This window comes from Lampetra fluviatilis, chromosome 17 (genome assembly GCF_964198595.1).
Source record: "Lampetra fluviatilis chromosome 17, kcLamFluv1.1, whole genome shotgun sequence".
Lineage (NCBI taxonomy): Eukaryota > Metazoa > Chordata > Hyperoartia > Petromyzontiformes > Petromyzontidae > Lampetra > Lampetra fluviatilis.
Genome location: NC_136291.1, coordinates 2216039 through 2237111, shown reverse-complemented (window position 1 = coordinate 2237111; position 21073 = coordinate 2216039). Strand labels below are relative to the sequence as shown.

General features: G+C 53.7%; 1 protein-coding gene across 2 annotated transcripts in view; it reads right to left on the bottom strand.

The window, feature by feature from the left end:
- Positions 1 to 20794, bottom strand: part of LOC144936822 (cerebellin-1-like) — a 29217-nt gene extending 8423 nt beyond the window's left edge. Inside the window, exons 1-3 of one of the 2 annotated variants that reach the window (XM_078863986.1) lie at positions 20744 to 20794; positions 19585 to 19761; positions 6950 to 8215 (exon numbers count right to left, since the gene is read on the bottom strand). In XM_078863986.1, coding sequence (XP_078720112.1) covers positions 6950 to 7288 — 339 coding nt within the window. In that variant the 5' untranslated portion in view covers positions 7289 to 8215; positions 19585 to 19761; positions 20744 to 20794. Of the gene's footprint in view, positions 1 to 6949; positions 8216 to 19584; positions 19808 to 20743 lie in introns of those variants that run through there. The other variant, XM_078863985.1, reaches the window with a different exon arrangement.
- Positions 20795 to 21073: the final 279 nt, after the last annotated feature.

Here is a 21073-nt window from a genome sequence, read left to right as displayed (position 1 = left end):
TAAGAGTATGAATCCTTGCAGTCACGAAAGCTTCAAATCTAGAATTGTCCGTGTCACTTATCCCAGCGATCAGCACATAGCAGACATTCCTATTCTGATGAACGCATCGTGCACGTACACAGCTCCGTTGTCAATCCACTGCTGGATGAATGCCTCGCAAGTTGCACACCGCGAGCGATTCCGGTGGTAGTTTTCGGCAATGCTCCAGCGTGCTGCTGGACTGTGGCTGCTTCGCGCAGCGCGGGGAGCACAGATTGCAGAGCAGCTGTTGCATTTGACGTGCGCAGCGTAGCACAGCAGCAGCAGCAGCCTGAACGAGCAACACTGTCGTGCACGACGGGTGCCCGTCCAAGCTCTCGTGCAGGCTCAAAGCCTGCAGCCTGCTGAGCTCGCGAGAGCGGACGAGCTCACATGGGATCGAGTTTTCGTGGGTGAATTTTTAATTGCACAGTAAATTCGTCCATTGGAATTACAACGTAGCAGCAATTATGCCCTCCCCTCCCCCACACACCCCCCTACTAAAAATAACTTGGCATGACCCTCCTGAAGAAGAGCCATGAGACTCAGAAACCCTGTCCTGGCATAAACATGCGTAAAAAATGAAAATGTAAACGTGTGTTAAACATGCGCAAAACATGAACATGTAAACGTGCATTGAAAAGGTTATTGATGAATCACTCTGTTCACCCTCCAACCATCTCCACTCTCACCTCCTCCCCCCCCTCTATGCTTCATCACCACCTCTAATCTTAGGCACCGCTCGAGGGAGAATGTGGGCGATTTTTGTTTAAATAAAAAAATATATACAGTTGTGTGTTCCACAATCACGATTAGCATTGTGTCACGTGCAGGGAAATTCGAGAGAGATGATGAGGGAGGCAGGGGAGGGTGTGGATGGGAGTAGAGTGAGATGAGAGGTGAGTGGCAGGAGAGTGCGTGGAGGGGAGTGGAGTGAGATGAGAGGGGAGAAGCAGGAGAGTGTGTGGAGGGGAGTGGAGTGAGATGAGAGGTGAGAGGCATGAGAGTACGTGGAGGGGACGAGAGTGAGATGAAAGGGGAAAAGCAGGAGAGTGCGTGGAGGGGAGTGGAGTGAGATGAGAGGCAGGGGAGTGTGTGGAGGTTAGAAGAGAGTGATGAGAGAGGAGAGGTAGGGAGTTCATATTCTTGGTTATTTCGGTCAAGTCACGTAGATAGAAAAAAAAATACAATTACATTTAAAATAAAAGCAAAAAACCCACGACGTTTCGATCGCAACACAAGCGGTCTTCATCAGGCGGAGAGAAAAGAATATGAATTCCTGCAGTCACGAAAGTTTTAAGTCAAGAGAGGTAGGAGATTGCGTGGAGGAGATTATAAATGTTTGCGCGCTTTATTAAGTTCCTGGGGAGCATTGGCTTCCGCACTGCGCTATAAACCCGGCGCCTTGATATTCGCATCCGGGCCCCAGCTGACATGAGTGGCAAGCGATGAGTGAACCGGCCGTGGAACCCAACATAGCCCTGCCTCCCTGTCACCGCACGGCGCGGCGCGGTGTGGTGAGCGAGGATTGTTATTCAGAGTTGATGACAGTTTGACAGGGCTGGCCACGTGCAGCGAAGTGTCGTTACTCCGTTCATCGACACTCCCAGCATCTCTCAAGGACTGATGTTTGTGATGACGTGTTAATCATTGCTGGTGACCGACTGATGGTGATGTTGATGGCGGTGATGTTGATGATGACGACGGTGATGATGGTAATGGTTTTAATGTGGATGTTTTATAATACAAATATTAATGTTGATGATTATATTTGTGATGATGATGATGATGGTGGTTATAATGTTGACGTGTGTTTTAACATTCGTCGAGGATATCTTACAGTTAATTACTCACCACTTCAGTCATTACACCAAATAATTGGCAGAGACACAAGAGTTATATTGCACCCCAAAGCTTTCTGTCGAAATCAGTTCAAGCCTCCCGTAAACCACGTGACCTATATGCGTGGCCACCCCCACTCTGAACCCCTCCCCTTACCCCTCTCCCCGCCCACTGTGAAAACAGACGCCGTTCCTCCTCGCAACAGCGGCAGCAGCTTGGGGGCTCTGACGCAGCCTCTCCCTCCTCCCTCTCCTCGTGTCCCCTGATTCCCCGTGCTCCAGTTTCTCCACTCCTTCTCCATCCTTCACGTCTCGACTCCCATTTCCCATTTTGCCTTCTTCTCTCTTCCCTCTCCCCTTCCCTTCTCTTTCCCTCCCCGCATCGCATCCTCGACTCCCTCGACTCCCCTTACCGTGCCGTGTGTCCACGGGTAGACGGCGTTGGCAGCAGTAGTGCAAAACAAAGACAAAGATCCCCCGTATAGCCTTAACAGACTGTTGGAACAAGTGATGTTAACGCAGCCCGTAGGATAACCAACACGGCACACAGGGGGTGGTATGCATGTACGTTGATCTTCCTTTGCACCGTACGTAACCAACCGTGCTTATCGGAGGTACAGGGGAAGGACAACAAACTAAACGCAAAAAGCAGTTCTCAAGAAATTCGTTTCTATTCTATGTTTAAAAGTGCATAGCTCCATTGGCTTCCTGATCTCAGAAGGAAGAACGTTCCAGACGGCCACAGAAGTGCATCTGAAAGCGCGCGATGCGGTGAACGTCTTCGTTCGATGGTTAGCCAGAAGCCGCTGCGATGATGACCGGAATTGGCTTGATGGTTTACGCTTCTTGACGAGATCGGCAGGTTATCGCGGTGTGCTGAGCACCTCGCGCGGCCGCCTTTGTCTTCCCGGTTGGTGATTTTTTTTTCTTCCCACAGCACACCACAGGTACGACTACTCGCTCAACGCTGAATCGACCCAGCAGAGGCACGAGACTTCGTCAAATATTCGCCGCTGATGTTGCACGCACCCGCGGGTGAGAAATATAACTCGGGTGGCCGGATTCAAGGGCATTGCCGTTCCGCATCGCGCCAATTAGTTTTAATTAACCTCGTAATTACATATATACATACACAAATAACCTTAAATGTCTATTTAAATAATGGTAATTGTTACTACGCGATTGTGGTCTCCAGGGTCGTCATTCTGTAATTAAAAACGGAGACACAACCGCGGCACAAAGGGATTGTTGCCACGCTCGAATTAAAGGGCGCTGTATACGAAAGGGGTGAGTGGGGATGGAAGGGGTGGGGAGGGGGGGGAGCGGGGGGAGCGGGGGGGGGGGGCATTGTCCATTGGTGAGCAAAGGTCACGGCCAATTTCTCCTCGAGTACCAACGACTGAGGTCCACGCTGCACAATTCCGAATGTTCGCCAGTGGAACAACCACGTGCAGTACCCCCCCCCCCACTGCCATCTCACCCACCACCCCCCCCCCAAAAAAAAATACAACCGCGATAAAAAAAAAATCCAATTAAGGCCAAGGCACCCCGGAGTCAATCCACTTAGCACCGCGACGACGCGCGCGTCTGTGCCTCTCAGACTAAAAACGGAGAGGAGCGGTGGCGCAGCGGTTAGCGCACGCTGCGTTATGATGCCCGTGGGGGGGGGGGGGGACACACGTGTGAGGTCGATTCCACGCGCGGCTGATTGTCGGCGGCGGTTTGACCGATGAACCGATTCGGGATTTACGGCTTAGGATCACGCGGCTCGGGCTTTTAAATAAGTAATGTACCTCCCGCGGTGCGTAAACATCAACGCCGGGGAGACAAAGGCGGCCGGGCGTGGTGCTAGCTCGCGAGAGGACGAATGCGGGTTAGGGGGAAGTGTCAGAAACATGGCCGTCGTTGAAATTTCCGCGCCGTGAGAACGCAATGGTACAGGCGGCCTCTCTGTTGTCGCTGCGTCTAACCATTCCACACTCGGCCGCAGCAGCAGCAGCAGCATCCATGCGCTCGCACGACTTTGTCTCTCCGCGCTGCTGATGGACATCTGCGAACAAGAGCTTTCGCAGCTCCTCGGTTTCCTCCAGCATAAATGCATATGCTGATTGTGATGTGTTACACATCCACAAAGACAAAGCTCCCCCGTGTAGGCATGCAGCCCGTCGGGGGAAAGTGCTGTCGGAGAGTTACTATTACCACGCGATAATGTGAACCGAGAGTCCTACTTTTACATACACGAACAGAAAATTAAATGTTAGAAATTAATTTGCTTATTTTCGTGGGGCCCTCTGGAGTTTAGTTGTGGGCTCTGGATCAATGACCCCATTTGCGCAGCTCAATCTGCTCTCTCCCTCCCCTCGTCACCCCCCAGTTACCCCCGGACACCCGCCACGCTCCCACCCCCCACTACATCCCGGCCTGGAAAGGATCCGCGCGATAATAACGGATGTGCAGATGTAACTGGGAACGCGTCAAATGTTCATCGCGTTCCGCTGTTTGCGCGTCTTTGCCAAGCTATCCCCCCCACGAGGGTCTGCGGGAGTCTGCGTGCCAAACGGCTCTCGGTGCCCTCCGCAGGTTTTGGTTTGTCTCGCGCGTGAGCCCTCGACAAGCCGGCCGAGCTGATCGTACGAGCGGCAACGTCGTAGGCGCGGTGTCGTTGCCGACGCGCGGACGCCCGCTCTCTCGCTCTCGTAGGCGGGCGGAGCGATGGGAGGACGACTCGGAGGCACCAGGGTGAAGGGACCACAGACGAGGAGAGGGAAGGCAGCAGCAGCTACTGTTGCAGCAGCAGCAGCAGCTACTGTTGCAGCAGCAGCAGCTACTGTTGCAGCAGCAGCAGCTACTGTTGCAGCAGCAGCAGCTACTGTTGCAGCAGCAGCAGCTACTGTTGCAGCAGCAGCAGCTACTGTTGCAGCAGCAGCAGCTACTGTTGCAGCAGCAGCAGTCACTAGGCGATGAGGTGCCGTTGCTACCAACAATTGCAGCGGCTTTTGGCTCAGCATCGCGCGGTTTCAAACGTGCTTCTGCGGCCGTCTGGAACGCTCTTCCTTACGATATTAGGAAGCTGCTGTGAGCTACGCACTTTTAAATCTAGATTGAAAACTAATTTCTTTAGAACTGCTTTTTGTGTTTAGTTTGCTGACTTCCCCCCGCGCCTGCTATACGCACGGTTGGCTACGTACGGTGAGGAAGATCAACAAAACGTACAATTTCCCGAGCTCTGCGGTCTTCTTAGTTTGAAGGTGTTTTTTTTTGCCAATCAATGAAGAGTTGTGTTTATTATTCAACTGCGGAGGAAACCGGAGCACCCGGAGAAAACCGATTGCGTGTGCGAGGGAGAAACACTCGATCCCCGTGCATACGGAACGGGTGGGGTTCACGTATCGTTGCTGTACTGATGTCTCCTGGCGAGCCAGGGAACGGCTCCGCCTCGACGCGCACGGGAAACGGGAGTTTCACAACCGTCTGTGCGTGATCCACCAACCCCAGTGACAGGGTCTGCTGGGGAGTGCGTCATGTCAGCAGCATTGCTTTCAATGAAAGGAAACTCGAGACTGATGAGACACCGCATGCCGAAACCAGCCAGTTAGGGCTTTGCCTCAGAGCGAAGAACATTGAAGTGGGAACACAGAAGTTCAGTACAGTACAACAACAAAAATAACATGCTAGTTTTTTTTTTACATCCCATCAGCCAAGATGGTCAATTAACTTCTCACAACCCACACTAATCGTTCTGTCGTTTGTTTTAATCAATTCGTGACCGCAGGCAGTCCTGGCTAGAACAAGGGCAAAGATCCCCCGTATATCCTTCACAGACTGTAGGGGCAAGTGCAGTTTGGAAGCACCTATGAAGGCCGGCACGACACACGAGGGGGTGGGTGGCCAACACCACGCCCGTCCGCCTTTGTCTCCCTAGTGGCGATGTTTACACATCGCACCAGGTACTAATTTGAGGCTGAGTCGACTTAGGGGAGGCCCAGGACCTGTTCAGATAATCGTCACTGGTGTTGGCCTTAAGCGGGAATCAAAATCGAGTCGCCAAATTCATAGCGCAGCGCGCTAACCACTACACTACCGCTCCCCACTCTATCACCCCTCACCACCCTCACCACCTTCACCATCATTCCCCCTTCACAGCCTGGACTGCACTGACCAGCCAATACTGAAATATGGTAAAGAGAAGAAAAGAAAATGTCCAAGACTGACAAATGGCTGTCAATGATGACTACTTGGGCCCTGTAGATTATTATCATGCACGATCCATCTCCTGGATGGATGAGTCTAATACTTTGCTCTAAATAATACATCTAAGCATCTATTTCATCGCATGGTGATAACACGTCGATACGTGTGGACATGTAGAGTTAGGCGTGTATTTCTACGTTGCCAAAAACAAATAAAAATACGAAGCTCCCCCGTGTAGCTTTTTAACGGACTGTTGGAGCAAGTGTGGTTAGCGAGCGCCTATTCAGACCGAAACGACGCACGACGAGGTAGTGACCTAAACTTAGACTAAAATATATGTTTACATTTTACAAGGTCAGGCAAATGACAGCTCAAAGAAGTGGATTATCACGTGTAAATGTACAGCAGCCAAACACTCTAAACGCACCTTTCTAAATATGGAGAGGAAAACCCGGAGGACCTGGAGAAAATTGCAGGCGACCACGGGGAGAGAGAGGCATGCGAACTCCGAATATAGAGCAGGCGTCAGGCTCGGGATCGAACCCACGACTTCCTGTATACCAGGCGAGGTAGTTAACAACTCGTCACCGCACAAGCCAAGTAGGCTGTGTAACTCTTAAGCATTTCTCCGTTATTATGTGGGTTTCTATATAAGTCTATACGTAAGTCCATGCGTCTCTACATGAGTCTATGTGTCTGTATGTAAGTCTATGCGTCTCTATGTAAGTCTATGCGTCTCAATATAAGACTGAAAAATCTCCAAAAAGCCTCCCATCCTTCCATCCATTCCCTCGCTCTCCTTCTCTCTCCTCCTTCATTCTATCTCTCAATCAATCTCTTTCCAATCATCTCTCATCAAAATCCCTCCATCCCCCCTCCCCCACCCGCCATCCTCTCACCTGATCAAAGTATATGATCATGGAGCGGTTGCTCATCTCGGATGGCTCGTGGTTGGTGCTCCGCACCACGGAAAACGCCACTTTGGCGGTGCCCGAGCGCACCGTGAACCCCAGTGAGGACGCGCCGCTTGCCGGATCCGCCGTGGGGTTGGAGTCGCACACCACGAGGCACTTGCCCTCGAGCACGATCGGCTCCGTCTCGTTCTGGGCCCAGCCGGGGCCCGGCAGGGGCAGTGCCAGGGCCAGCACCAGGGGCAGCAGCATGGCAGCAGTGGGCACGGCTCCTCCCCCCCTGGACGAGCCTTGGTGAGCCTGAGCGCTACGTCCCAGGACGCCCATGGCTGCTGGCTCGCTGGCTCGCTGGCTCGCTCGCGCGCGCGGGGAGAGAGGACCCACGGGGGCTGTGGATGCGGTTGTGGGCTCCTTTCCTTGGGTGGTGGTGGCTGTTGTTGTTGTCTTTGCTGGTGGAGGTGGTTGTGGTTGTTCAGTTGGTGGTGGTGGTGGTTGATGTGGTTCTTTCCTTGCTTGTTCTTGCACTTGTAGTGCTGATCATTTATATTGGTGGTGGTTGTTGCTTCGTTGATGGTGGTGGTTGTTGCTTGTTTGCTTTCGTTGGTGTTGATTATTTTTGGTGGTGGTGGTGATGGATATTCCGTAGGTGATGGTGGTTGTTGGTGGTGATGGTGGTTGTTGGTGGTGATGGTGGTTGTTGGTGGTGATGGTGGTTGTTGGTGGTGATGGTGGTTGTTGGTGGTGATGGTGGTTGTTGGTGGTGATGGTGGTTGTTGGTGGTGATGGTGGTTGTTGGTGGTGATGGTGGTTGTTGGTGGTGATGGTGGTTGTTGGTGGTGATGGTGGTTGTTGGTGGTGATGGTGGTTGTTGGTGGTGATGGTGGTTGTTGGTGGTGATGGTGGTTGTTGGTGGTGATGGTGGTTGTTGGTGGTGATGGTGGTTGTTGGTGGTGATGGTGGTTGTTGGTGGTGATGGTGGTTGTTGGTGGTGATGGTGGTTGTTGGTGGTGATGGTGGTTGTTGGTGGTGATGGTGGTTGTTGGTGGTGATGGTGGTTGTTGGTGGTGATGGTGGTTGTTGGTGTTACTAGTGGTTGTGTGTTAATATTGATGGTGATGGTGGCAGTTGTGGCCGTCTCCGTGTGACGGTGGTTGTTGTTGTCGGTCGTGATGGTGGTTGTTCCGTTGGTTGTTGTTGTTGGTGGTGCAACGTCTTCTTTCCGTTCCTCTGCTCCCGTTAACAGATGCCGAAGCGCTGCGGGTGAAACAAGCATCAGACAACAGAATATAGAGAATGGCGATGATGGTGAATGTGGCGGTGGTGATGATGATGATGAGAGTTGGACTGATCCGCCCACATAGGTCAAACCACCGTTGAACTCCTTACAACCTGGTACCAATTGTATCTGCCCCGCGAAGATGATGGGTCGGCCGGTTTAACCTGGCGACCACTCGTTGATCTCACGGTCTCCTCCTTGGCAGTCGGGAGCACTGACCAATAAAGACAAAAACAAAGTTCCCCCCCTATAGCCTCAACAGACTGTTGAGACAAGTGCCAACAGTCTGTTAAGGAGCAGCACACCTCTGAAGACCGAAACCGCACACGAGAGGGGGGGGTGGGGGGGTCGCCAGTACCACGCCCGGCCGCCTTTGTCTCCCCAGTGACGATGTTTACACATTTGAGGCAGAGTCGACCTAGGGGAGGCGCACGACCGGTTCAGTTAATGGTCACTGGCCGTGGCCGTGAGCATGGAAACGAACTCGAGCCGCTGGGTCCAAAGTGCAGCGCGCTAACCACTACGCCACCGCTCCCCAGCACTGACCAGGTTCAAGGTCGAGATCAAGATGTATGTATGTATATATGTATGTATGCGTGTCGAACTTTACTTTCGAAACCTTACGTAGCCAACCGTGTCGATCGGGATGTGCGGGGGATGGACAACAAACTAAACACGACAAGTCGTTCTAAAGAATCGTGGTCAAAAGCTGCTGATGGTACCTCCACGGCTCATTGCCAACGCGCTCTGCCTTCCGCCAGATCATGCAGCCGCTGCACAGTAGAGAGACGGTGACCTCTAAGATCTGGCCTGACGGTCTCCCATCACCTGCCCTTAGATACTCACCACGTATCCACCGACTCACACAGGGGCCCACAGAGTCACACAAAATCACAGACTCACACAGGGACCCACCGACTCACACAGGGACCCACAGAGTCACACAAAATCACAGAATCACACAGGGACCCACAGACTCACACAGTGACCCACAGACTCACAGAGACTCACGCAAAAACGCAGACTTTCACGGACCCACACAGAAACACCAACGGACACAGAGACCCGAAGGCTCACACAGATACCCAGTCTCACACACAGACACCCATTGTCGTAATGTGTTATCATCAGCTGGGTTCAATTTCGAACACCACCACCCCCAACAACAACAGCAATAAATAACAACAAAGAAAGAGAGATGAGCGTTTGAAGGAACTGGGTAGTACACCACCAACATCACTCATTGTCTTTTACGATGCAGGCTTTCTAGGCGCCTCCATGTGGACGCACAGGCGGTGTTCACAAAGCACCGGCTGAGCGGGAGCCGTAATTGGACGGCCTGGGATTTGCTTGGCAACGAGAGCCACGCGGCCCCGGAGAGGAATCGATCGGAAATAGTCGTGCATTCTATGAAGATGCTCGCTCGAGTCGTTCTTAGACTCCCTCATTCGTTCGTTCGTTTTTTTTGGATGTGACTCGGCCGTTCGCGCAGTGTTGTCGCATCGCTGCCCCGTTCTTCCTTCGCGTCATCGTCGTGATCATTGACAACGTCTGGAAATGTAGCTTGCTTTTACGTATGTTCGCGTAACTTCTGTCGCACCGGACGTAGCCGACAGTGCGAATCGGGCGAAGGACATCAAACTAAAACACAAAGAGCAGTTCTAAATAAATGTGTTTTAATTCCAGATTTGAAAGTGCATCGCGCCCAGTAGTCTCCTGATATCGGAGGGAAGAGCGTTCCAGACGGCCGCAGAAGCGAACCTGAAAGCGCCGTGCGATGATGCGGAGGCCACCGCCTTTGTTCGATGGCCGAGCCAAGATCAAGCTGCTGCTGCTGCTGCATGATGGTTTTACGCTCCTTGACGATATCAGCAAGCTAATCAACGACGAATCGTATTTGTTATCATTGTCCACGTGGGAGGAGGAAACAGGAGCGCCCGGAGAAAACCCCACGCCTTGCGCGACGGTGCAACGCTCTATCCCCAGTTCAGATGGAAACAGATGACGATCACGCCCACTTGCTGTACTGCCTTGTCGTGGCGAGCCAGGGGTGTGCCACCACCTCGAAGTCCACTCACGGGTGAAGGGAGTGTCACACAGCATCTGCGTGCGCGGTGAACCACCAACCCCTCGCTCGCTGCTGCCTCCACAGCGGCGCTGGATCGCAGGCAGCCACGTGCAGCAGCAGCAGCACCGTGGCCAACACTGCCCAGCCACGATCGATCCACTGTTGGATGAAGGACGACACGAACCGTCGCCATCCCTCGCGGTCGCCCGATACTGCCGTTCACCAACCGCTCGCTCCATCATCTCCGTGGAGGACGGCCCCGCCAGCATGGCCCTTCGGTGTGCCCGCACATGCCACGTTTAAATTTCGATTTAAAGCTTTCGTGACTGCAGGGATTCATCTTCTAGGTTCTTTCGGTAAAGTCACGTAGAAGGGAAGTAATAAAATAATAAAAATAAAAATAAAACATAATAAAATCATTCTCACGACGTTTCGGTGAAGAAGAATTCTTCACCTGAGGACGGCTGCTTGCGTTGTGGCCGAAACGTCGTGAGAATAATTTTATTACGTTTTATTTTTATTTTTTTATTACTTCCCTTCTACGTGACTTCACCGAAAGAACCAAGAAGACGTGCCACGTTTATTCTCGACCTTTATTCGACCCTGCGGTACTTTTCCTGGTGTTTGTCGTCATGTTCAGTGACCTCGGGGTCACTGCTGCAAATGAGACTCGACTGCTGACCTCTTGAGCGTCTCACCCCGGTTAAACGCGGACGCTGGTGCCGTGTCAAGCGACGCGTCCGGCCCGCTCACTTTCTTTTGTTTCTCTAAAGGTCCAATCGACGATGTCTCAAACCCGCCTCGTATGTTCTCTCACCCACGTGGTTCCTCACCCACCCACCCGGCACCTCAACCACGCCGCTCCTCTCCCTGCCTCTCAGTGCAATTTCCAGCGCGCCCCTCTCCGTCCCTCTTTGCGCACTGCTCATCCATCCTCTGTTGTTCCACTCGACGAAACCCGACGGCAACTGCCCACGCTGTTAATGGGCAACATTTTTGCCCGACTCAATCGGCCCGCCTAGACCCCCCCCCCCCCCGATCTGCCAAGACTCTGCTCCGAGCGCGGTCGTTTACCACGCACAGTCGTTGGCCATGGTCAATCCACTGCTGGATGGCGGCCTGGCCCCCCGCCCCGAGGCCGCGGTTCCGCGGTGGCGCGTTCGTCGCTTGTCTACAGAAGTTCTCCGGGTTCGAATCCAGCGGACGCCTCGATCAATTACTGCGGCGGTGTTGTTGCATTAACCGTAAGTTATACCGCCTGTTTTTATTTTTGATCGGCATTGTGTGCCGGGGGCTGCATTCACATTTGCCAAAATGCGAAAAAATATGTATCGCACAATTGAGATGATATACAAAGACAAAGATCCCCCGTATAGCTGTTAGCGAGCACCTACGAAGGCCAGAACGACACACGAGGGGGTGGGTGGCCGGCACTACGCCCAGCCGCAATTATCTCCCTAGCGGCGATGTTTTGACGCACCACACCAGGCACTGATTTGAGGCTGAGTTGACATAGAGGAGGCCCAGGACCGTGAGCGGGAATCGAACACGGGACGCCAGGTTCGTAGCGTAGCGCGCTAACCGCTACACCACAGCTCTCTAACACACACACAGCAGCAATAATCGCCCCCTACTGGCAAATGAACGCCCGCTTGTAGGCCACGTGCCAGACGACACGTGCCGCATCGCGACTGCTGCCACTCATCTGCGCTATTGAGATGTTGAAGGGCTGTGAGACGCCTCGGGATCAATGATGATCCGAGTCATCATTGATCCCTCGCAATCTCTCGAGCGATGTAATAATATAATCCACATCTGGTATCCGCACGGGAGCTGGGCACTCGCTCGGACTGCGCGAATATTATATTGCTGCAGTGTTGTTATTTTGCACGTACAAAGACAATGACAAGGATAACCCCGACCCAGTGTAGCCTGCATAGACTGTTGGGGCAAGTGCTGTTAGCGAGCACCTATTAAGTTCGTCACCAGCGCAAGAGGAAGTGTGGTGTGGTCAGTAACGCTGCGCCCGGCCGCTTCTGTCTCTCCCTCCCCCCTCCCCTTTGTTGACGATCACCACAGCACACGGAACTTATTTCAGGCTGAGCCGACCTTCGGGAAGCGCGGGGACCCGTTCAAACTTCCGTCACTGATGTTAGCCTTGAGCGGGAATCGGCCGTCGTTGTATTCGTAACGTCGTGCGCTAACCACCGCACCACCGCTCACGACACACAAAGACAAAGACCCCCCGTATAGCCTTAAAATACATTTGGGGCAAGTGCTGTTAACAAGTAGCCCCAATGAAGGCCGGCAGGACTTACGAGGGGGTGGGAGGCCAGCACCATGCCCGGCCGCCTTTGTCTCCCCAGTGGCGATGTTTACACACCGAACCAGGTACTCTTTTGAGGCTAAAGCAACCTACTGAAGGCCCAGAACCGCTGTTATTTGGGGCGTGAGCGGGAATCGAACTCGGCTCGCCCCGTTCGTACCGCAGTGCGCTAACCGCCGCGCCACCGCTCCCCAGACGCACACACACACAAACAGACGTGCGTACCAACACGTGTACCCGTGTGTGCTCTTGAGACCTTGAGCACCGAGCAGACAACCCTACCCGCTGTCCTCCTTGTTCGGAACTCCAAACTTGGCATTTTTTATGAGGATCCTTTTTATTTTTTTTTATTGCGGCGAGCCGGAGGTTCATTTCGTGGATGCAACTCGAGTGCGCGATTCACAGTGACGGCGATGGAACGACGGCGTTGGAAAGGCACCTCCACCGCGGAGACGGAGCGACGAAACCGGCTCGTGCACTCCGTGCGAGGTGGATCGTTACATCGCAGAAGCCGGGAGTTGAGAGATGTCAGCGGCGGCGGCGGCGACTCGGGGGGTAGTCGTTCATACAGCAGTGGTGCAGCCTCAAACAGACTGTTGGGGCAAGTGCTGTTCACGAGTGGCAGCTATGAAGACCGGCACGGCGCACGGAGGGGCATGTGTGGCCAGCAACACGCCCGTCCGGCCGCCTTTGTCTCCCCAGTGGCCATGTTTACGAACCGCACCGAGTACTCATTTGAGGCTGAGTCGACCGAGATGTGGCCCACGAACAATTCAGGTAATCGTCACACTGGTGGTTACCATGAGCGGGAATCGAACTTGGGTCGCCGGGTTCGTAGCAGCAGCGTGATAACCGTTGCACTACCGCTCCCCACGTAACTCACCACCACCACCATCATCAGCCGCAGCATGTGCCGTGGTCTATCCACTGCTGGGTGAAGGCCTATCCCCGCCATCACCTTCTCACGGTCCTGCGATGCCACTATCCGTCCATCCGTTCATTTCGTTGCCGCGCATGAACTTGATCGGATCGCTCCATCTCCGATTTACGTTTGTCCGCAATCGACATCCCCGTCTGGCCGGGTGCTGTTCGTGGCGGTGACGGTGGTGGCGGTGGCTATGCACGTGGCCTGTTCGGGTCTATTAGTCTCATCCCCCCTCCCGGCCTCCAACTGGAACAGAGCGCAAAGAATCCCTGCGGAGAACCGCGCGCGTCAAGAGCGGAACTCGACACGAGGTGGTGCTGGTGACATACGTGCCCCTCCACGCCCCCCCTTGTCGTGTCCCCTCCCCTCCCCCCCTTGTGCCCTATCCCCCCCGTGCCGTGTCCCCTGTTCCGACCCCGTGTCGCATGATCTTGCTCAAACAAGCATTGATGTGTTGGTGCTCATGGCATGTTTACAGCCTTGATTGGACCAGTCGTGGAAATTCCACATTCCTACAGCTGGGTCGCATCGGACAACCAATGCTGACTTCTTCACAACGTGGTACCATTTGTACACACCCCGTCGAGATGATGGGCTGAGTCAACCCCGGCCCCCCCCCGCCCCACTCCTTCGCCATACAAGATTTGAACTTTACCAACTACCCTACACTATTCTTTGGTTCTTTCGGTAAAGTCACCCTACACTAACCACCCTACACTAACCACCCTACACTAACCACCCTACACTAACCACCCTACACTAACCACTCTACACTCCCCACTCTACACCACCACCCTACACTACCCACCCTACACTAACCACCCTACACTAACCACCCTACACTAACCACCCTACACTAACCACCCTACACTCCCCACTCTACACCACCACCCTACACTAACCACCCTACACTAACCACCCTACACCACCACCCTACACTAACCACCCTACACTAACCACCCTACACCACCACCCTACACTAACCACCCTACACTAACCACTCTACACCAACCGCTCTACACTAACCACTCTACACCAACCACTCTACACCACCACCCTACACTAACCACCCTACACTAACCACCCTACACTAACCACCCTACACTAACCACCCTACACCAACCACTCTACACCAACCACTCTACACCGACCACTCCACACCGCTCGCTTATTTCATGTTCGCATTGCGCCGGTCGCGCTATTCACCTATTTGTTGGGCTGTGTGTAACACGAAATAAATAAAACTCGCGCATGTGTGTGTGTGGATAGGCACGAGGGTGTATCCCTGTCATTTGGCGATGCAGGAGGCACGGATTCGGGGCAGAGCATTCACTTCTCGTTAAATTATTGAGTGGCCGCGCCGAATCCGCGCGAAAATGAACGGCGAATGATTAGTGGCGAGCGGGTAGTGGCGGTCAGCTGTGTGAGACCACGTGTCAGCTGTGTGACGTCACGTGTCAGCTGTGTGAGACCACTTGTCAGCTGTGTGAGTCCACGTGTCAGCTGTGTGAGACCGAGTGTCAGCTGTGACGTCACGTGTCAGCTGTGCGAGACCGCGTGTCAGCTGTGTGAGACCACGTGTCAGCTGTGTGAGACCGCGTGTCAGCTGTGTGATGTCACGTGTCAGCTGTGTGAGACCGCGTGTCAGATGTGTGAGACCGCGTGTCAGCTGTGTGACGTCACGTGTCAGCTGTGTGACGTCACGTGTCAGCTGGGTGAGACCACGTGTCAGCTGTGTGAGACCACGTGTCGGCTGTGTTGTGTGATTCCAGACCACGCCTTTACATTTCGTGGCGATCGATATCTGAACCAACGCTTGGTTACCCCTAGGTTGACTCAACCTCAAAGCAATACCTGGTGCGGTGTGTAGTTGTTTCCATATCACCACTGGGGAGACAAAGGCGGCCTGGCGAGGTGATAGTCACGTGTTTCCCTTCATCGGCGTTCGCTAACAACACTTACCCGAACAGTATGTGAATTCTATGAGGCGGGTGTTTGTCTTTGTCCGTGTGCAACTGCGCGTGTGTGGGTGCGGTGGTGTCGCTACGAATACGTCGACCCGAGTTTGATTCCGGCTCACGGCCAAAGACCGGTGACGATTATCTGAACCGGTCCTGGGCGAATCGCCTTCAAATTATTACCTGGTACGATGTGGAAAAGATCCCCACGTGAGAGACAAAGGCGGCCTGGCGTGGTGCTGGCTAATCACCACCACGTGTGCCGTCCCGGCCTTCATAGGTGCTCACTCACAGCACTTGCCCGAACAGTTTGTGAAGGCTATACATAGGAGGATTTTTTGTCTCCGTGTGCGTCCGTGTGGTTGTGTGTTATCCATCGGGTCGCCGCGTTTCCGTGTGTTTCTGAGACAGACGGAGACACTTCCCGCCCGCCTGTGTTTCCCCAATTATCATATTCACACACCACACCGAGTACTCATTTGAGGCCGAGTCGAGCTAGGTGAGAGCCAAGATCGGTTCAGATATTCGTCATCGACTTCGGGCTGTGAGCGGGAATCGAACTCTTTCTCTGGGGTCCATTCCTCGCAATAAGAAACATAGGCAAAGATCCCCCGCATAGGCTTAGCAGACTGTTGGGACAAGTGCTGTGAGCGAATAGCTATGAAGGCCGGCACGGCACACAAGGAGGTGGGTTGCCAGCACCACGCCCGGCCGCCTTTGTCTCCCCAGTGGCGATGTTTGCACAGCGCACCTGCTACTCATTTGAGGCTGAGTCAACCTACGAGAACACACACACAAGCGTAACTGCCATATCACGAGATGCGCTGTTGCTCACAATGTGCGCGCAATGCAGAGGCACCGCTACTGCCCGACTCGTGTTGGCTGTCCCTCGGAAACCGCACGCATGTACAACTTCATTCGCACCGTACGCGTCCAGCCGTCGTGATCGGAGGTGCAGGGGAAGGACAACGAACTAAACACGAAAAACTAAACACAACGTCGTACTCGGATTGTAAATGTTGTGGCTTGGCTCTCCAACACACCGGTGTGCTGTACTAGTGACGAATTGGCCACGTTCTGTTACGTGACAACCCTTGCTAGTTGGCTGTGTCGCGTGGTGGCGGGTTTAACGACAAATTTATATATTTACGCGATCTAACCCAAAACACCTCTATTGTGAATGATATCGATCGCGAAAGCCTACGTGTTAAACTAAACACAAAAGGCCAGTTGCAACGAAATGAGTTTCCAATCTAGATGACGATTTCACGGTTGGACAGCTCCCAGTTGTTTCCTAATACCGGAAGGAAAGAGCGTTCCAGACGGCCGCAGAAGCCCACCTGAAAGCGGTGGCCGTCTTTGTCCGATGGCTTCGCGTTGCTGCCACCGGCGCGGTGGCTGACGCTCCTTGAGCGAAATCAGCGAGGCACCGTAGTTCATTCGCGGCAAGCAACTTGATAACGAGTGCCACCTTCATAACGAGTGCGAACTTTACATATATATAATAACAAAACACTGGAAGATGTTTGGACTCTAATCGGTTCGAGTCGTTTCTGACGACAACAACAACATCAATGTTTTTGGGGAAAGGGGGAAATACAACAACCCGCATGCATTTCTGGAACACGCTTTCCAACACGCGCGCATCCTCGGATGCCCGCATCTCATCAATGTGTAATTAATCAGCGCTTCTACCACCACTGCCGCTGCTATCCCCAGCCGCACAACAGCGCAACAGCTCATACGGGCGAACCGATCCCACTGGGATTGGCAGGCAAACTGCGGATGAATTCGTACCCGTGGCACGGCCACGTTCGTTTGGGTCTTTGCAGTCTACGACCACCACCACTATCATCGTCGTCATAATGATAATAATCACCACTATGACCACCACCACTATCACCATCATCACCACCACCACCACCACCACGATCCTCATCACAATTACCATCGTTACCACCACCACCGCTATCACCACCACTACCATCATCATGGTAAGCACTGCCGCCATCACTACCAGCATCATCATAACTACCACCACCACCACTATCCCCACCACTATTGCTAACAGCATCATCACCACCACCACCACCACTATCACCATGATAACTACAATTATCGTGACTAATAACCACCACCATTATCGCAACCACAACGACCATCACGATAATCGCGATCACAATCATCATCAGAAAGATGAACCACCACCACCACCACCATGGTAATGAGACTGCTAGCATCGCCAGCAGCAGCATCGTCGTCAAGATGAAGACTGCGAACTAAAGCTCATCCGTGCGTGGTCGCAACGGCAGAAGTCGAGAACATGACAGCACACAGGGTCACGTGCGTGGCAATGGACAATTACCAACGCGTGTGCCCTGGTCGAGTGCACGAGGGCGTGGGATTTGAGAGGAGCGGTTGAGTGGAGAATGGTGAGTAGAGAGTAGTGGTGAATAGTGGTGAGTGGTGAGTAGTGGTGAGTGGAGAGTAGTGGTGAGTAGTGGTGAGTGGTGAGTAGTGGTGAGTGGAGAGTAGTGGTGAGTAGTGGTGAGTGGTGAATAGTGGTGAGTGGTGAGTAGTGGTGAGTGGAGAGTAGTGGTGAGTTGTGGTGAGTAGAGCGTAGTGGTGAATAGTGGTGAGTGGTGAGTAGTGGTGAGTGGAGAGTAGTGGTGAGTAGTGGTGAGTGGTGGTGAGTAGTGGTGAGTGGTGAGTGGTGAGTGGAGAGTAGTGATGAGTGGTGAGTAGTGGTGAGTAGTTTTGAGTGGTCAGTAGTGGTCAGTGGTCAGTAGTGGTGAGTGGAGAGTAGTGGTGAGTAGTGGTGAGTGGTGAGAAGTGGTGAGTAGAGAGTAGTGGTGAATAGAGAGTAGTGGTGAGTAGTGGTTAGCAGTGAGTAGTGGTGAGTAGAGAGTAGTGGTGAGTGGAGAGTAGTGTTGAGCGAGTGAGTAGTGGTGAGTAGTGGTGAGTGGTGAGTAGTGGTGAGTGGTCAGTAGTTGTGAGTGGAGAGTAGTGGTAAGTAGTGAGTAGTGGTGAGTAGTGGTGAGTAGAGAGTAGTGGTGAGTGGAGAGTAGAGGTGAGCGAGTGAGTAGTGGTGAGTAGTGGTGAGTGGTGAGTAGTGGTGAGTGGTCAGTAGTTGTGAGTGGAGAGTAGTGGTAAGTAGTGAGTAGTGGTGAGTAGTGGTAAGTAGTGAGTAGTGGTGAGTAGTGGTGAGTAGAGAGTAGTGGTGAGTGGAGAGCAGTGGTGAGCGAATGAGTAGTGGTGAGCGAGTGAGTAGTGGTGAGTGGTGAGTGGTGAGTAGTGGTGAGTAGTGGTGAGTAGTGGTGAGTGGTGAGTGGAGAGTAGTGATGAGTGGTGAGTAGTGGTGAGTGGTGAGTAGTGGTGAGTAGTGGTGAGTGGTGAGTAGTGGTGAGTGGTGAGTAGTGGTGAGTAGAGAGTAGTGGTGAGTAGTGGTGAGTAGAGAGTAGTGGTGAGTGGAGAGTAGTGGTGAGCGAGTGAGTAGTGGTGAGCGAGTGAGTAGTGGTGAGTAGTGGTGAGTAGTGAGTAGTGGTGAGTAGTGGTGAGTAGAGAGTAGTGGTGAGTGGAGAGTAGTGGTGAGCGAGTGAGTAGTAGTGAGCGAGTGAGTAGTGGTGAGTAGTGGTGAGCGAGTGAGTAGTAGTGAGCGAGTGAGTAGTGGTGAGTAGTGGTGAGCGAGTGAGTAGTGGTGAGCGAGTGAGTAGTGGTGAGTAGTGGTGAGCGAGTGAGTAGTGGTGAGCGAGTGAGTAGTGGTGAGTAGTGGTGAGCGAGTGAGTAGTGGTGAGCGAGTGAGTAGTGGTGAGTAGTGGTGAGCGAGTGAGTAGTGGTGAGCGAGTGAGTAGTGGTGAGTAGTGGTGAGCGAGTGAGTAGTGATGGGCACATAGCCGTGACTACCGATGAACCGTATGAGCGGATGCCGACTTTGGGTGAGCAGAGCAGCAGCGGTGAGTGGATCGCGTGAGGTGGCTGGGCGGGTGATGACCGGGGCAGCGAATCTGAGATGGCAACGGTGAGATGAGTGTGGTGTGGGTGGTGAGTAGCGGACGGAAATCGCTGCTCACCGACAGGGGTGAGGAGGGTGAGGCGGGCCGATTCTGCTCGGACGGTGGCATCGTCAGGGAAGCCGGGCAGGTGTCGGTGACTTTCTGTACGACTCCGCGTCAGGCAGCTATCGCAGCGTCGTCGGCGGCAGCGGCATCGGCAGCAGCAGGCGAGGAGGGCAAAGCCGAGAGAAGCGTCTGTACCTCTCCCGTGTCCGAGAAAGCGAGGGAGGGGGGGGGGTGAGGAGGGGACAGGGATGGCGGAGGAGGAGGAGGAAGGAGGAGGATGCAACGCGATTCGACCGTCATTCTGTGGAACGCCCTCTTGGGCTAACCCCAAAGATAAAGATCCCCCTCGTGGCTTTGACAGACTGCGGTGGCAAGTGCTGTTCGCGAGCACCTATGAAGGCCGGCACGGCACACGAGGGGGTAGGTGGCCAACACCACGCCCGGCCGCCTTTGTCTCCCCAGTGACGATGTTTGCACACCGCGCCAGGTACGCATTTGATGCTGAGTCGACCTAGCGGAGGCTCAGAAACGGTTCGAATAATCGTCCATGGTGTTGGCCGTGAGCGGGAATCGAAACCCGGGTCGTCAGGTTCGTACCACAGCGCGCTAACTGCTCCCCATAACCCCACACATACCTCACCATCCACCTACCTCACCATCCACACACCTCACCATCCACCCACCTCACCATCCACCCAACTAATCACTCACCTATCAAGCCGCATAGCAAATGAACCACTCACTCAACTAACCGCCCGCCTAGCTAAATTCCCACCCCACTAACTACACACCCAACTAACCACCCACCCAACTAACCACCCACCCAACTAACCACCCAACTAAAAACCCACCCCACTAAACGCCCACCCAACTAACCACCCAATTAACCAACTAACTAAACACCCACCCAACTAACCGCCCACCCAACTAACCACCCCACTCACTAGCCACATAGGCGACGAATCACCCATTCAACGAACCACCCATCGAGTAACTCAACCATCCGTCCAACTACAGGACCAACCCCCTACCCAATTAAACACCCCCCCCACACCCATCCAACCACGAACACACCAACCCAACCTCCTAAACATCGACCAATCCGCACGGCCATCCGCCTGTCAAACTCCCTCTGAATCAAACCGCACGCCGAAGCGACGAACAAACCCACCACACGCAGAGCCGCTCACGCGCCCGAGCCACGCGAATCCATCCATCCAAGTCACTCACCCAGCATTCACCTACCCATGCGTCCTCACCCCCCATTGTCTGCCCAGCCCCGCCACGTGCCCCCCCCCCCATCCCCCGCCCCCAACCCCTGTCTTCATTGTCTGCCCTGCCCCGCCCCTCACTTAATGAGTCCCCAAAGGACCGTGTCCGTGGAGACGGAGCTATTAAATCAGCTCGCGTGCTGGCTGGATTGTTGATATCTCAGGATCGCGAGGAGTGGAAAACCGTCATCCAGCTGTGGATTGACCATGGCTGCTGCTACTGCTACTGC